This window comes from Setaria viridis, chromosome 8 (genome assembly GCF_005286985.2).
Source record: "Setaria viridis chromosome 8, Setaria_viridis_v4.0, whole genome shotgun sequence".
NCBI lineage: Eukaryota > Viridiplantae > Streptophyta > Magnoliopsida > Poales > Poaceae > Setaria > Setaria viridis.
In genome coordinates, this window is record NC_048270.2 from 25,156,588 (window position 1) to 25,174,302 (window position 17,715).

General features: G+C 44.7%; 1 protein-coding gene and 1 pseudogene across 1 annotated transcript; both read left to right on the forward strand.

The window, feature by feature from the left end:
• The first annotated feature begins 8 nt into the window (after positions 1-8).
• Positions 9-5,225, forward strand: LOC117866595 (zinc finger BED domain-containing protein RICESLEEPER 2-like). The gene is made up of 7 exons (XM_034750841.2): positions 9-724; positions 1,277-1,358; positions 1,721-3,668; positions 3,745-3,831; positions 3,945-4,027; positions 4,168-4,271; positions 4,642-5,225. The coding sequence occupies exons 3-5, from the start codon at positions 2,496-2,498 to the stop codon at positions 4,023-4,025; spliced, it is 1,341 nt and encodes a 446-aa protein (XP_034606732.1). The 5' UTR covers positions 9-724; positions 1,277-1,358; positions 1,721-2,495; the 3' UTR covers positions 4,026-4,027; positions 4,168-4,271; positions 4,642-5,225.
• A 4,138-nt stretch (positions 5,226-9,363) lies between these two features.
• On the forward strand, positions 9,364-13,051 carry LOC140220260 (uncharacterized; annotated as a pseudogene).
• The last annotated feature ends 4,664 nt before the right edge of the window (positions 13,052-17,715 follow it).

The following is a 17,715-nucleotide window of genomic DNA, read 5'->3' on the forward strand; positions in this document are numbered from 1 at the left end:
TCCCGGTTGGGAGACGCCCGACAGTAACCCTGCAAATGGTTTGGGCTGAAATAACTTTAACAGTTTGGATTTTACTTTGGGCTTCCCTTGGGTGCTAATGGGCCAACACTACTAACAAATTCACTTGGTTTGGGCTCCACCTCCCTAGCAGTTTGGTGTGGTGTGGTGAGGGATAGTTATTATTGGAGTTCTAATGGGTCGAAACCGTGGGTTCCAACTGCTAAAGGATCCGCCGGCCTCCACCTCCACCTCCGCCTGACCGCCTCCGGCCTCCCTCTCCCGAGATCCCGCCGCCGCCACCTCTGCCTTGCCTCGCCTCCCTCCCCGTCCCGAAATCCCGCCGCCGCCACCTCCGCCTCGCCTCCCTCCCTGCCCATCCCGAGATCCCGCCGCCACCACCTCCGTCTCGCCTCCCTCCCTTCCCATCCCGAGATCCCGGCCAAGGACCTGGCAGGGGCGTCGTCGTCGTCGGCAGGGGCGTCGGCAACTTCGACCTGGCCAAGGACCCCGCCAAGTACAACCTCGTCGACCCGCCGGAGAGGAACACCGTCGGCGTGCCCGCCGGTGGGTGGACGGCGATCCGGTTCAGGGCGGACAACCCAGGGGTCTGGTTCTTGCACTGCCATCTGGAGGTGCACACGAGCTGGGGCCTGAAGATTTCGTTTGAGGTCCAAGCGGAATTCAAGAGGTTTGCTGAATCAATGGAGCAATCATGTCGTGAAAGGTAATAATCTTCCTGATTCTGAGGTTTCCTGATTGCTGAATCAACGGAGCAATCATTTCGTCTGTGCAAAGGCAATGCTTCCATATTGAAATCTTGTATATTTTTTCTCGACCACGCATGAGAGGGGATAAAGGACCCGGGACCTTTGATTTGAAAGTGTAGAATGTAGATACCTTTTCTAACATTTCTTGGTGTCAACAGTAATTGTTCTATCTATGGATCTTCTTTTGAGAATATAGTTTGGCTATTTGGCTGTATCTATGAAATGATAAAAACGCTTTTCTGCTGATTTATCTGTTCATGCAGTTGTCACTTTCCAGTTACCATTTGAACTGACAGGTATACTTTAGAATTGAATGGAATAACATTTGATGGACCTTACTCTTATATGCTTAATTTCAGTTCTAACGGCTGCTAGATCTCATCCTTTGTATTTCCACCAATATCCTCCTATAGGCAATAATCCTATTGGATGCAGAACTCTTATATGTTAAACGTTACATGGCAATATGTTTTATTAGCATGCTTAATGTTTTACTCTATTGGATGCAGAACCGCGCTGGATTGCGACACTTCCTAGATTTCGTCTGAGGTGCACACGAGCAAGCGCCTGCAATTTATTTCGTCCCTGCAAGTAAATATCTGCCTTTTACATATAGCTTACCTATATGTGTACATTCTTTTGCATTCGTGTCGATGATTGTAACATAAAAATGGCTCAAGTTAATATGCATTTGTGCTTATATGCATGGTTGGGCAGACAATCTATTGACATTTCTATATGCTGCTGTAGGTATATTCTTGCTTTAGGTGGCAATTTACTGGTGAATTGATTTATAATCAAATCTCTTCTTCTCGAACATATAACCAAACCTCTGAACATGGCTTCTAGAAACCTGCATATGTGTTTGTTTTAATTCTTGTTAGTATAATCAGTACTCAAATCTGCAACTAATCATTTCTCTAATAAGTTCTGATAAGCCATAAAATTGTTAGGGATTCTTCAACATGTCTCTTAACACATCGGAAAGCTCTGATGACTCTAATTCAACTCAAACACGTGCAAAAAGGTCCAAGGTGTGGGAACATTTTGAGCAGAATCTTGTGGAAGTGGATAAATTTTTAGAGCTGTTTGCAAGTATTGTCGAATGCAGTTAAGCACCAAATCTGGAACTAGTAGCCTTAGAACCCACCTTTCTCAATATTGTCATGCAATTGGGGAAGCCGAGAGGAACAGATTCATAGCAACCTTAAAGAAGCCCATAGAGAACTTTGTGTTTGACCCTCAGTTTAGTCGTGAGCGTATGATAGAGTTTGTCATACATGCTGAAATCCCATTTAACAAGTTTGAGGATCCATACTTCGAACCATGGGTTCAGTCCATGCAGCCAACTCTAAGTGTTGTGGGACGACAAACTGTTCGCAATGATTGTCTAAAGAAGTACCAGAGAATGAAGCAAGATATTCAGAATGAACTTGAAAGCCTAGACTCCCATGTGTGCTTGACATCGGATTTGTGGACATCAATCCAAAATTTAGGCTACATGGTTGTAACAGCTCACTATATCACTCCTGACTTCAAGATCAAGAAGAAGATAATAAGTTTCAAAGAGGTCAAATATCCACACTCAGAGTTTGCTATCGAAGAAGCACTTGCAGCTGCTTGACTGAGTGGGGCATACGGAACAAATTGTTTACTCTCACAGTGGACAATGCTAGTAACAACAACACTGCATGTGACCTGTTGGTAGATACTCACAAGTATGAGTTGATGCTTGAGGGTGCACATTTGCATGTGAGATGTTGTGCGCATATCCTGAATATTTTGGTTCAAGATGGGATGAAAATTATTCATGAGGGGATAAAAAAGATTCGGGAGCTCTTGAAGCACATTGTCTCTTCGCCCTCAAGAATGCAAGCTTTTAATGAAATTGCAGTGGTGAATGGTCTTCCAACAAAATGTGGTATTGCTCTTGACATACCCAACCGTTGGAATACCACCTTCAAGATGGTTGCAGAAGCAATCAAGTACAAGACCGTCCTAAATAGCTATGCAAATAAACATGCAGAAATTCCTCCAAATGAACAAGAATGGAGCACAACTGATTCAATCTGTAAGTTTCTTAAAACTTTTGAAGAGGCTACAAAAGCAATATCGGCTCATAGGAAACCAACTTCATACATGTTCTTGCCTTTAATTGTTTCAATTTGGGATGCCTTGGATAACCCTTCTTGGCAGACAAGTGTGGCACTACAAGACCTGGCTGCAGCCATGAGGATCAAGTTTGAAAAGTATTGGGGTAGAGATTTTGATGAGTCAAACCAGCCTATTCCTCGCAGAAATAAAAAGGATTATGATGTCAACCTTGGAATTGTTATTGCAACAATGTTAGATCCGAGGGGAAAAGCAGAATATGCAGAGTTCTTCTACCAGAAGATTTGTAGCAATATAGATCAGATTGATTCAAGTGTTGATGCTGCTCTAGTTTGGATGAAAAAATACTTCCTGGAGTATGAGCAACGCTTGAGGAGAGTTAATGCATACTCTGTTACATATTCAAGTGAGGGCAGCATTTGTGTGGGCTCACCGGTGCTTGCGAAAAGGCAGCTAGGATCAGAATTTGCAAACTTCAAGTCAAGTCGGAGAAAGACTCGTCCACCAAAATCTGAATTTGACATCTACTTTGAAGAAGATTGTGTGGAAGACATTGAAAACTTTGACATTTTGGCTTGGTGGAAGGCACATGCTGAGAAGTTCCCGATCTTATCAGTTATGGCACGTGATTTCCTCACCATTCCTCTTAGTACCGTTTCTTCCGAATCAGCCTTTAGTCTTGGAGGTAGGATTCTTGGGGAGTCAAGAAGCTCACTAACTCCAGAGATGTTAGAAGCCCTTGTGTGTGGGAAAGACTGGTATTCAAGGAAAAAGATGCAGACAATGAAGGTATACCCTCATTCTGTTTTGGCATGTGTGCATATTTCCATGTTCATTTACTTACTATATGCTCATTATATTGCAGGTCAACAAATTAGTGAAGATCAGACTAGTGAAATGGTCACCTTTGTCACTCCATCAGACTAGTGAAATGGACTTCGACATCTCTCAGGTTTGTTTATGCTAGCAGTATCCACTGGAGGTTGGGTCTCGGACGATTTATTTGTTGTTTGCAAATGATGTCCAGAACTCTGAGATTTTATAGTATCTGTTGTGTTGGAGCAGGCCACAAGATGTTCTGGAACTGAATTCTTGAAGAATACCACAGGTCTCTTTAACTCTTGGTTCTTGGATGCTGTTGCATAGAGGTTTCTCTTTTAAATGCTTTAACTTTTGTATTTTTCCTTTTTGTACTACAGCTAGAGTATATATCAAACCAGTTGAGAATCACAGAAAACCTTATTTCTTTGAAGTATTACCATGTTAATTTTTGATGTCTTGGAACTAGATGAAGTGAACTATCTTTGATGTCTTGCTGATTTCTGGAATGTACTATGGGTTGCTGCTGCTTCTGTAGCTGGAAACGCTGGCCACATGCTCGACCAGTTAATGGTGAGGACACCATACGCCTTTCTCTTTACTCATCTCACCCCAGTTCTGGCTAATTGACTGTAAATAAGTTTGTATAATATAGATACTAAAAGAAACCCTGTCTCTTGTATCAGCTGCCCTGCTATTTACCAATTAGTACCTTGTTTTGGCCACTCTAATTTGATAGCTTGCTAGGTGTGCTCTTAGAACATGAGCACAGACTTCATTCAAGTTATATTGAATTTAGATAATCCTAGTAGCGAAGAAAATTGAGTCTTGTACTTACACCTAGGATTTGTGTTATTCATTACCCATGTCAGTGCTTGTATCCTTTTGATTTCAAGCTCTGTTTGTGAGAACATCTAACTACAGCCTGTTATTCTTTATGCAGTACAATAGTGTGTTTGTGACACGTCACTATGACAATGGATAAAGGTTGATGAATTAAACTAAGAAGTGGGAAAATTTGCTGGTGTTTTCCTCAAGCAGTTAGCAGTCCAAGATTTAGTGACAGCAGGGAGCAACCAGTTTGGTTTTGTTCTTAGGGCTGATACGATAGGATTAAACTCGAGCCTGTACCCTCAACCGTATTCTTGCATAGGATGGAATTGCTTCTAAAAGGAACAGTTTATTGTCAGGTTGATGACACCTCCGATTAAACTCGAGCCTGTACCCTCAACCGTATTCTTGCATAGGATGGAATTGCTTCTAAAAGGAACAGTTTATTGTCAGGTTGATGACACCTCCAGCTGCACCACTGTTTCCTTCCCTTGAGATTGAAGCCAACTCCTCCCAAATGGTGTTCCAAAGGGTACCAAGCACAAGCGTGAACAGTATATATATGTAACATAGGTCTTTGCAACTTGTTTGACTACTAGTAGCTATCTAATGGGTTCTTATTGGGTTGTAACCATATTTGGCAAGCAGTTTGTATAACTTATGCACTGAAAAGTTTGAGGTGGTATGGTGTGTGAAGGTGGAAGTTTGATTTGGAGTGGGTTAAATTTATATATTTGTGAGAATAGGTTGGTGGGGTTACAGTTTGGGTTCCAACCCAATTAACAGTTTGACCGACAGGTGCGGTTCACCTGGCAGTGAAAGAGGAGGGGAAGATAGAGGGGCTGGGCTATGGCCAGCGGCTCAAGAGGAGACAAGCCGAAGTGACGACAAAGACAATAAAAGGGCTCAGCCCAGAAAAAAGAAGAGGATTTACAAAAGTTTAACGCTTTCATTGAGATTTGTGTATGCCGCTGATAATAGATCCAGCGGCTAGTAACATATAAGGCAGCGGGTGTTTTTTTGCAACCGGGTATGTGAAAACCATTTTGCGCGCCCGTTATGAGGTCGGACTAGGCGAGCTGCTCCAGCAGCATCCGTTCCTTTCCCGCGGTTTTTTTTTTGGGGGTCTGGCTATTGTTGCCAGCCCAGTTCGAAACGGGGCTTCATAAAAATTTGTGCATTAAGGTGACAGAACAAGAGGGGGCCATCTCTGTTGTTGGGGTTTGTGTCTGCAGCAGGGTACCGATCGACAACAGGTGAGGGCACAGGTGGGTTTGCTCTGCTTCGCCATCTCTGGTGTTTGTGTCTGCTGTGTTATTTTTCTTGTGTGATCCGTTTCCTCCTGGATTTTCGTGTTGAAAAAAAAAGAAAAACACATGTACATCAGCATCAGGGATGCAAAAAAAAAAGCACATATAGGATTGTTTTGTGGGGGGATAACAAAACTGTGTGTGAAAATAAAATTTCTGAAAGGAAAAGGTGCCTCAAAAGAATCACAGATATTTTTATACTTGTGTAGGTATATAGATGTAGCTTGTTTTCTTTACAAGCTCACTGACTGATGATTGTTAACATCCCATTTCACACATAGTGCATGTACAAGACATAATATTTTGTTGTTCCATTTCGCACACAGATTTCACAGGCACACGACATTCAAGTCGTACCATTTTTACACGAATTTCAGACGTACCACATAGAACATAAAACTGATTTCTGATAACAACAATGGATTCAAGGACAAATTTGCATAATGAAAAATTGCACCTATATTGCAAACTACAATAAAATTATGCCAATAAAATAGTTAGAGGTAAAATTTTGTACAAACAAAAAAGATACAAGTTTCCCAACAAAATATAAAGTTTTTTCCCAACTATGGTACAAATAAAAAAAATACACTGCTAACATGCTGCATAGGATGCAATTCTACAAGTTTTGTGATTTTTAATTTGAACATGGCCGCACATAGTTATTTAGCGAAGTGCAAAACACTAAAAAAAACACCGACACTTTTCGATGAAGGAGGTGCCTCGGACACATGCATTACACGTCATTCATATCAAGAACACTCGGTAAACTCTTAGTCTGCAAAATACAACATAATATTTGTCAAGATACAAATGATATTAAAGTGGTGTACATCTGCATATCACAGTAAAAACAAAAATAAACTATACCAGATTAGCTTATGAACTTCAAAATTCAAGAACAATGAATTTCTAGAAGAGATAAAGAACAATGCTTCTACATCGGTATAAAAGCACACCCTGTGTAACTATAGTATACAGCATCATTAATTTATTATCAAACATTAAAACATAAGTTATAAATAAGAATTTCAAGGATTGAAAGAAAACTCATGTTAATAAAACACAGTCAAAATAATCGTTACAAAGTTAAGTACATGTATCTAATAAAACCATAACTATAGTTTAAGTAAAAAAGGTCCTGAGCAACAAAATAGAGCTTTCACGAATAGAAGTTTCTTTCTTTTGCATAGAAGCATATCTCTTCTAAAAGATAAATTCTAACATGAGAACAGAGCAGCACAAAGAAGTAGAGAGAGAGAGCTTAAGGCCAGCTTAAAGCTTCCTCGACTAAAACACTCCTCCTTAAGTGGTTTGAGGTGCTAGTCACTTTCTCAAGGAAAGATCAGTGGACTAATTTGTCAGATCAAGGACGCTATCTTCTCGTCCTGGATCCAGTAGTCGCAGGTTCTCTACTCACCAAGGTCCTCATCGATAGCGGTAGTGATCTCAACGTACTCTTCGCCAAGACTTTGAGGAAGATGGGCCTAGACGTTACGGATATGCTCACCCCGACGAACTCTCCATTCTACGGGATTGTCCCAGGCAACGCGGCTGTACCCCTTGGTCAGGTGGTTTCGCCAGTTACCTTCGGGACCAAGGAACACTACCGGACAAAGTACATCCGATTTAAGGTAGCCGATTTCAAAACTTCATATCACGCTATCCTCGGAAGACCTGCACTAACCAAGTTCATGGCCATCTCACATTATGTATACCTAGTACTCAAAATGCCGGGACCCAAGGGAATACTCTCCCTACGCGGAGACTTGAAAAGATCCTTCGACTGCGACACAGAAGCCATGGAGTTGGAAATGACTACTCAAGTGCCAAATTTCATGATGCAAGTCTTCGCTGCCTCCAAAAAAATTATCCCCGGCTAAACACGACATCCTAGAGAAGCAGTCGGAGGCAACCAAGGTCAAGCTGACAAGTGAAGTTGATATCAAAACCATGGACCTCGAGACTGGCGGCAGCTCCAAGATAACCCTAATTAGCTCAGGGCTAGATCCCAAATAGGAAGGCGCGCTCGTTAACTTTTTCCAGGCCAACCGAGATATCTTTGCATGGAAGCCATCTGATATGCCGGGGGTGCCCAGGGAGTTGATCGAGCACTCACTAAATGTGGATCCCAAAGCTACGCCCAAGCAACAACGACTACGAAAATTCGCCCAAGACAGAAGAGATGCAATCAATAAAGAGTTGGCCAAACTACTCGCGGCTGGATTCATAAAAGATGTCTATCATCTAGAGTGGCTAGCTAATTCTGTCTTCGTACGAAAGAAGCATTGTTTTTAAGTCGTCTCTAAGGCGACGCCTAGGCGTCCAGGCGCGATTTGAACCTGGGCGTCGGCCTCGCCACGAGCAGCGTCGGTATGGCATCCGCCTCACAGCAAAAGGTGTCGCCTAGGCGCAATTAGGCGCCGTTGGAGCTCTGAGCGGCTTGAGGCGGACGACCCATGAGGGAATCAGAGGGGCTTTGGCACGAGCTGGCCGCAGGAGTTGCGCGCGTGGGAAATAGCGGCTGCAGGAGATGCGCGTGTGGGAATCGCTGCTGTGGCAGTTGCGCACGCGTGAAATCGCGGCGCGGGCCTACAGCTTCCGCTCGGCCGCTCCCTGTCCCATCTCTCCCGTGCGCAAAGCCGCAGAGGCGCAGACTCACCTGTTCTTGGCGCGCGCGGCCGCTCCACCTCTGCCTCTTCTTCTCCGGCGCAGACTCACCTGTTCTTGCCGCGAGCAGCCACTCCGCGCCCTTATTCTCCATCGATTTGCCTCCCCTGCTTCAATTTGTGCCTCCCTCCCTCTTCTCTGCTGATTTGTGCCTTGGATTCACGGCTCCTTGCGTTGCTCCACTTCCTCTCCCTCCAGCTTCACTTCCAGGTACATGTGAGCATCTCTTCCTCTCCCTCCAGCTTCACTTCACTTAGTTTACTTTATTCATCTGTGTTGTCAAATGTTAGTGATGTGATCTGTGCCTATATGATTTGTTTGTTACTAATGCATGCTTGATGTAGTGATGTGATCTGTGCCTAATGCGTGATATGAATTAGTTTGATTTGTTTGTCACTTCACTTAGTTGATTTTTTATTACTAATGCCTGATATGATTTATGATCTGTGCTTCACTTTACTACTCTGCTTTTGCTTGATGTGATCTGTGCCTTTATGAATAATGCTATGCTACTGCTACAATCTTTGAATAATGCTATGCTCTCCCCTTCCATCTTTTAATTATACTCTTAACTCTTCTTTGCATGTAACAGCTAGCAGCAAACAATGGCAAGTCCACCTTCTGTCAACAATGCCAATTATTATCCAAAGAATGATCCAGCAAGGAAGGTCAAGTCGAAGGACCCTGGTTGAAAGTATGGCTATTGGGCGAATCTTCAAAACCATGATGAGGTGACATGTACCCTGTGTGGCACCATGGTTCATGGAGGGATCAAAAGGCTGAAGCAACATCTAGCTGGTGGCTATGGAGATGTCGTAATGTGTGAAAAAACCACTACTCCAATCAGAAAGTAGATGACAGATTACTTGGAATCCAATAGGAGGAAAAGGCCATTGTACCTAGATGACGATGATGAGCAGCAACAGCAAGATCAGGAAGGAGAAGCAGATGTGGTAGTTGTTGGGATACGAGGTAGGCTACGCTAGCGCAAATCAAAATTTCTACCGCGTATAACCAGGAAGAACTGCCGTATAAGGATCACGGGATTACCACTCGACGCACTACTGGTGCGGAAGATGTAGATATGCGTTGATGCAGTGAAGACGATCACGTAGTCGTACGTAGTCGATCAACGTAGTCGATCACGTCCAGCAGCTCCTCAGCAGCTCGTCCACGTGCAGCAAGGTCACCTCCGGTACCGCGGCTCGTCGTTGGCTCGTCGTGGCTCGTCGACGGCTCGTCCAAGTGCTGCAGGTGCAACACCTCTAAGGTATCCACACGTGCAGGGAGGAAGCGTCGCAAGCCGGATTGCTAGATCCGCGAGTTGCAACAGGCGAGGGCGTGGGAGGCGCGGCAGGTGTGTTTCGCCAAAAGGTGTAAACCCTAGGGCGACCCCACCCCTCTATTTATAGAGGTTCCTGACGGGCCTCTGGATCCGAGGCCCATTAGCACTTTTAAACCTAATCCAACTCGGATCAGATCTGAATTGGGCTTCCAGCCCCTTAAGTGTGTGACCCTATGGGTTCGGATACTTATAGACATGGCCCGAGTACTCCTACTCGGCCCAATAGTCGGTAGCGGCCTCTAGCAAGACGTGCCAACTCCTATACGCACACGAAGATCATATCAGACGAACCATCACAACATAATATACATGCTATTCCGTTTGCCTCACGATATTTGGTCTAGCTTCAAGCCGACCGCTCTTTCTCGATCCTGTGATTCGGAATCCCTTTGTAGGTTAACTCTTAACCGTACGTAGCATGGCCATGCATTTTCGGATCCGATCACTCGAGGGGCCCAGAGATATCACTCTCAATCAGAGAGGGGCAAATCCCATCTTGATTGACCATGTCTCATAGCATGCTTCTTGACAAACCTGAAAGCTACCTTTATAACTACCCTGTTACGGCGTAGCGTTTGATAGCCCCTAAGTAGGTCGATCCACATCTAGAATACATGCGACAATCTCAGGTCTAAGGACAAAGCGTATATGTGGTTTAAAGAGAAAACTACTTCTCGTGTTGGGTCAGTCCTAGCACATGTCTCCACATGTGTCCACATTATTAGTTCAACATCTCCATGTCTATGACTTGTGAAACATAGTCATCAACTAATACATATGCTAGTCTAATATTCATGTGTGTCCTCACATAAACTCCGACTAGGGACAACTTTAGAATAACCATACAAGTAAAGAGTTTCACATACAATTTACATAATTGCAAATCAATTCAGGTAGCCTTTAATGGATATTCAATGAACACAATATACAAATTATGGATACAAATGGAATATCATCATCTCTATGAAAGGCAAAACCAAAGGGGAACAAAACAATTCTTGAGATGCTTCCAAAAACACCTGAAGAACTAGTTGATGAAAGGCGTAAAGGGTGTTTTCAGCCAACAATTCAGTCCACACAAGGACCAAAGAGCCGCAACATGATGTTGATATGCAATGGGCCTTGTAGTTTTATGAGTGTGGCATACCATTCAATACAGCAACAGCAAGACAATTTCAGATTGCAATTAAGGCAACAGCGCAGTATGGTTCAGGGTACAAGCCTCCTTCTCCCTATCAGCTGGGGAATCCATTGCTTGAAGATGCTATGAAGATGACAAGCACCATGAGGGAGGAGCATGAGCGAGCATGGAAGCATTATGGCTGCACGCTTATGTCAGATGGATGGACCGATAGGAGGGGACGACATTTGATTAACTTCCTTGTGAATAGCCCAGAGGGGACTTACTTCTTGGAGTCCGTCGATGCATCAAGTGAGGTCCATGATGCATATATGCTTGCTGATTTGCTGGAGAAGAGAATTGAGGATATTGGAAAAGACAAGGTTGTCCAAGTTGTCACTGATAATGGGGCTAACTACAAGGCAGCGGCCAAGCTTCTAATGGAGAGAATTCCTTCACTGTTTTGGAGCCCATGTGTTGCACACTGCTTGGACCTTATGCTAGAAGAAATAGGGAAGTTGAAGGAATTTAAGAAGCCTTCTGCACGTGCAAGGCGTGTCACAACCTTCATCTATAGGCATGGGAGAATTCTTAGTACAATGAGAGAGAAGACAGGTGGCGCTGATCTTTTAGACCTGCAGCCACTCGATTTGCAACCTCATTCCTCACTTTGAAGAGTTTGATTAAGCACAGAGATGCTTTGAAGGCTTTATTTTATAGTGAAGCATGGACCAGCAATAAATTGGCTAAAACTTCAGCCGGAATGGATGTGCATGCCATTGTGCTCTCTACAGAGTTTTGGAATTCAGTTGAGGATTGCCTTAGAGTTTCAGCCCCACTACTAATTGTACTTAGGGTGGTGGATGGTGATGAGAAGCTCATAATGCTAGAGGTTGTAGCACTTATGAATCATGAAAAAGAGAAGATCAAGCTAAGCTTTGCTATCCAAACCAAGAAAACCTTGATGAAGAAAATTATGGATATCATTGAGAAATGTCGGGTGAAACAAATGGATCATCCTTTACATGGGGCTGCATTGTACTTGAACCCAGGGAAATTACATCCTCTCATAACAGCTGATGATGATGCCACTATTGGGCAGCTAAGAGGTTGCTTCCTTGAAGTTCTTGGAAGAATGGTGGATGATAAAGATACTCAAGCCAAGATTGATGCTCAATCCTTGGACTATGAAGCCCTTAGAGGAGATGCATTCTCAAATAAGTTGGCTAAACAAAACCTTGAGTCAATGAGCCCTTGTAAGTACTGTTTTCTATTGTAATTTCAGTAGGTCTACATTTCTGTAACTTAATTCCAGCAAGTATATTCCATTCTTAATTTGTACTATATTTTTGTATTTGACAATGTAGTTGATTGGTGGCGTTCATATATTGGTCGTGCTATTGAGCTTCAACGGTTTGCTAGGCGCATTTTTAGTCTATGTGCTTCATCATCTGGTTGTGAGAGGAATTGGAGCACATTCAAGTTTGTGAGTACTAAATACTCTCTATGATTTTCCTACTACTCAGTTTGTGTTTAATTTCAGCAAGATAAATATTTTCTCTAATTTCTTTTGTAGATCCATACAAAGAAAAGAAATCGCTTGCTGCATCAGAGGTTGAATTCTATTGTTTTTGTTTCCTACACCCGGAAGATGAAGACTAGGTTTCAGATAAGGCGTGAGAAAAAAGGAAAGAGTTTTAATCCTTTGGTCATTGAAGAGTTCAATTGGGATAATGAGTGGGCTGACTCTTCTTTTGTACACCGTCAAGGTGCTCATGGGTGTGATGCAAATGATCTTAGATGAGAACATGTTGATGAAGCTCTTGGTGCATCAAGCTCGCTCCGAGGATGCAATCTCAGAAGGAATGCTAGCAGCAACCATGCAAGACCTTCTAGCCCAAGTTTGGTTGAAGATGACTTTGGTTCAGATGATGAAGAAGATGAAGCAAGTCAAGACCCACATGACGATGCTGATGTCACAGATTGCGAAGATGCTCCTGGTCCTAATGGCTCCAACAATGGAGAGGACATTGAGGCTGCTGCAAACATCCATGATGAATTTGATGATGGATATTGATTGTTAGGGTGGTGGTTAGCTTTTGAGAGATTTCAGTCCAGCTTGCTTTTCTGTTACCTGTGCTCTGTTCTACACTTACTTCATTAGACCCTTAAGCTTCGTTTGTAATGTATGTTGTGTGGATGTGGACTACTTTTAATTATGCCACTAGGAGCTCACTAGGTTGTGGTTGACTGGTTGTGGATTATTTCTAAATTCTAATGTGGCTGGTTGGTTGTGGACCATATTAACTATGATGCTACTTATGCCATATTTTATTCACCCATGGTCCTGTTATTTGATTCCTAGCTTACACAACTTATATATTTGCTACATTCCTCATTGTTTCTAACGGTGCTGCATTCCTCATTATTCCTGTAGCTTGTGGCTTGGGAGAAGAAAAAAGAGGTCACATTAACAAGGTAGACTTGATCCATATTTACTTAGCTAATTCATTGGATTATAGTATTATACAACTTCAACTTGTTTCTGTTACATTCATCATATAACAAATATGTTTTGACTTGCAAGGGGCATGTGTGCTACATGGAACAAGGGCAATTGGAAAGAGGAGAGCTCTACAATCAGCACCAACAAGGTATGATTTTGCTGCTCCATTGTTGGTTAGGACATGTGTATGGCGCTGCCTTGCCTCGCGCTTTAAATGCCTAGTCGACTCAAATTGGTGGGTTGCCGCGCCTCGACTTACCACCTTAAAAACATTGGAAAGAAGAACAACAACAAGTGGAGGATGTGTGTCAACTACACGGACCTCAATAAGCACTGTCCAAAGGACCCCTTTGGGTTCCCTAGGATTGATCAAGTCATCAACTCGATGGCTGGATGTGCTCTACTCTGTTTCCTTGATTGCTACTCGGGGTATCACCAGATAGCTCTCAAGGAAGAAGACGAGATCAAAACCGCGTTCATCACTCCGTATGGAGCTTTCTTATATACTACAATGTCCTTCGGGTTGAAGAATGCAGGCGCCACATACCAACGAGCCATCCAGGAGTTCTTCAAGAAACAACTACATCGCAACGTAGAGGCGTACGTGCATGATGTGGTCGCAAAGACCAGAAATCTCGATGACTTGATTGAGGATTTGGAAGAAACCTTTGTGTTAGATTTATAAGCCCAGCAGTCCACCAGGGGGTTAGCCAAGTGGTTGATTTGTAGGTGGAGGCGATTGTGAAACCAAGAACTCGAAGGTGATCATGAGAATACGAGAGACACGAGGGTTTTAGACAAGTTCAAACCTTCGGAGAGTAATACCCTATATCATGTATGCTAGATTGTATTGCTCAAGATTGATCTAATGCCCTCGAGAGGCGCCCTTGGCTACCTTATATAGGCTGATGACCTAGGGTTTACAAGTTGGTTTGAATCTAATCTACTTGGTAGTTACATGGAAGGTAATCTGAGTCGAACTACAATACGTGTCCCAAAATATCCGGGTAGATTTGAACTGTCTGGCTGCCTTGTCTTGTACTCTAAGTATCTTTGTGTCTTTGGCCTGCTAGCCCTGGTCGGGTGGGCCCACTAGTCAGGTCCGACCATTATCTTGGTCAGTAGGGACCCATGGGGTACCCATATCCCTCAAGCCCTCGAGCGATGTGTAGGCGAACAGAAACTTGAGGTCATGATAGCTAAGCTTGGAATGTAGTCGGCTAAATCTACGATGGCATCATGGAGATGGAGAGGCTGCATAGTGCTCAAAAAAGAAGAAAATCTTAGCGAACATAGAGCCAACGCACAGAGTGAAGTCGAGTGCCGAGTTGCTAGATGTTTGGCATCTAGCAAATCAAAGCAAAGGATATGGAGGACGTCACAAGATGCACTACATAAAAGTAGCCCTCGAGCATTGAAGCGATTAGTATAATCGGTCCAATGGTCAAAAAAGAAATAGTTGATCTCAATGATATTCCAAGTGTCTGAACACAAGGAAAGCTCGAGCCACGTAGGCATGCCGACTAGAATTAGGCGTCCAGCCCTTGAGGATGAGGACTGACAGAGCCGCGGAGGCACACCAACCTGAGATAGGTGCTCAGCTCTCGAGGACGAGGACTAACGGAGCCGCAGAGGCCCACCGACCTAAATTAGGTGCCTAGATCCTGAGGATGAGGACTGGCGGAGTCGCATCCTGCCCTGAGCCAAAGAGGTCGGCCGGGTGATGGGAGGCATGCCGAGTCATCTTCGTCGCCTAGCCCCCAAGCCTGGGAGCCGTACGAGTCGCGGAGGCACACCGAGTCACCTCCCCCCGAGCCAAAGAGGTCAACTGGGTGATGGGAGGCTCGCCGAGTCGTCTGCGACACCCAGCTCCTGAGTTTGGGAGCTGGACGAGTTGTAGAGGCACACCGAGTCGCCTCTCGCCCCGAGCCAAAGTGGGCCCTGAGCTGAAGGGCTTCTGCGAGTTGGACTGCCTTAGTATCATATTTTTATGAAGTCTCCACATCAACATATATGGAAAGGACTCCGTTTGGGGCTGGCATCTTGAGGACAAGGTAGGTATGGTGGGGAATTGCCATGAACCTTGCCAGCATTGGCCTATCAAAGATAATGTGATAAGAGGTCTTGAAGTTTGCCACTTCGAAGGTGAGGTACTCTGTGCCAAAAGTGATCGGCAAAATAACTCGGCCAATGGGATAGGATCTTTTTCTAGGAACAATGCCATAGAAGCGTTCTTCGCAAGGCTGGAGCTGCTTGAAATCAAAATCCATGCGCTTCAATGTCTCAGTGAAAATGATATTGTGGCCACTGCCACCATCGATCAGCACCTTTGGGAGCAGGGCCCGATCTATGGTTGGGAAAACCACCAATGGGTAGGACTCGGCATCTGGGATGTGGACCCAATGATCTTGCCTAGAAAAGGTTATGATCTGCTCGGACCAGCGCAGATACTGGACTGGTTGAACTGAGAAGAAGTGGACCTCTCACTAACGAAGCTTCTGCTGGCGATTGCTGCAAAAGGTGCTGGGGCCGCCTACAATGATGTTGACTTGGCATTCAGGCCGTTGGAAATCTCCATTTTGGTCGGCATTGGGCCGCTGAATGTCTTGCTGCGGCTGGTCGCGGTGCTCTTCTCTGCTATCGCAGTCGTTGCATCTGATGTTGCGGTCATCATGTTCATCATTGTGGTGGTTGTCACGATTGTCTTGACGATGGTCACCGTCACGACCACGGTAATCATGCTTGTTGTTGTCCCGACGGTAGTCGTTGCTGCAAGGTCATTTATACTCCACCGGAGCGCCAAGCTCTTTTTTCAAAGCCATGTAGTCTCATAGAGTATGACGGGCATCCTTGTGGAAAGGGCACGGGCCACTGAGGATTCCATCGAATTCTTCCTGGTTGAGAGTGCTCTGTCTGGTCGGATCACCTTTAGCAGCGTAGACCTCCGGGGGCCTTTTTTGAAATCGATGTTCTGGACATGCTCGGGGCTCGTCATGGATTGGCTGGTTGTAATTATCGGCCTGGCGGTGTCTCTGGAATTGGACTTTGGATGCTTCCTTGAGGTCAGCTTGAGCATTGACAACACCCATCATCTGTCCAACCATCTTTGGTTTTGCCTCATACAACTTTTTGAATATCTTCTGGTTTGTCAAGCCAGCATGAAAATACCAAATGATATGCCAATCATCAATGCCAGCCAACCTATTGCGATTCTCAAAGAAGCGATTGGCGTATTCTCGAAGTGGCTCGCCTTCTATCTGATGAACTTGTCTGAGTTTTTCCCTATTGCCAGGTCAGCTGTAAGTGGCATGATAATTTTGAGTGAAAGCTCTAGTGAGTTGACCCCAACTGTCGATGCTGTTTGGAGGAAGATTTTCTAGCCACAAGAGCAGAGTAGATCCCATCACCTTTGGGAAATAAGCAGCCATCTGGTCGTAGGTGCCATTGGTAGTCCTCGGTGCTGTATGTCTTGAGCCATATACTGGGGTTAGAACGGCCGTCATACTTTTTGTTGATGGCCGGCCTGAACGTGGGTGGCCAAACAACAGCCCTGAGGCGAGGTGTAAAAGCAGCGAAGCCGTCTATCGCCATGTCATCATCATAACCATCGTCATGGTAATACTGGTCGAGAGGAAATCGTCCACCATTGTTTCGTCTAGGCGGGTAGTAGGCGTCTTCATAATTATACTCGCGCCTGGGCGGGTTGTACACATCTTCGTAGTTGTACTCGTGCCTGGGTGGGTTGTATGCTTCCTTATAGTCGTAATGACGTCTTGACAGATCATGGGCGCCTCCAGGGGTGCCATATGCGTGGTCGTAGTCGGCGCGACGGCGCATCTCATTTTCCTGTCGTCGCCTGTCATCACGTGCTGCGTCGCGGTAGGGTACGGGAGTGCCGTAGTCGCGATTATACTCGGCGCGTCGATGAACTTCATACTTGTTGCGCTCGTTGTGGCATTTGTTTAGGTCTGCGCGTATGTCGCAGTTCTAACGGAGTTCACGGAGCTCATCAGCTATGGTCGGCCTTGGTCTCCATTATTGCCTCCGCTGCGTGGTTGGTTTTCGTGGTTGTCTTGTTGGTGGGCATTGTTAACATTGTTGTTAACAGGGGGATTGGTGTTGTCATGGGCGGGTTGGGCTGCCGGTTGGAGAACAAGTTGAACAGCCGGTTGAGTAGCCGGTGGGTTGGCAGGTTGGACAACGTTTTGCTCCACCTCCTCTTTGTTGATTGCGTC

Coding starts and splice junctions, on each gene's coding strand:
- LOC117866595 (XM_034750841.2), top strand. CDS start 2,496: ATGCTTGAGGGTGCACATTTGCATGTGAGATGTTGTGCGCATATCCTG. Junction 3,669..3,744: donor AAAAGATGCAGACAATGAAG/GTATACCCTCAT, acceptor ATTATATTGCAG/GTCAACAAATTAGTGAAGAT. Junction 3,832..3,944: donor TGGACTTCGACATCTCTCAG/GTTTGTTTATGC, acceptor GTGTTGGAGCAG/GCCACAAGATGTTCTGGAAC.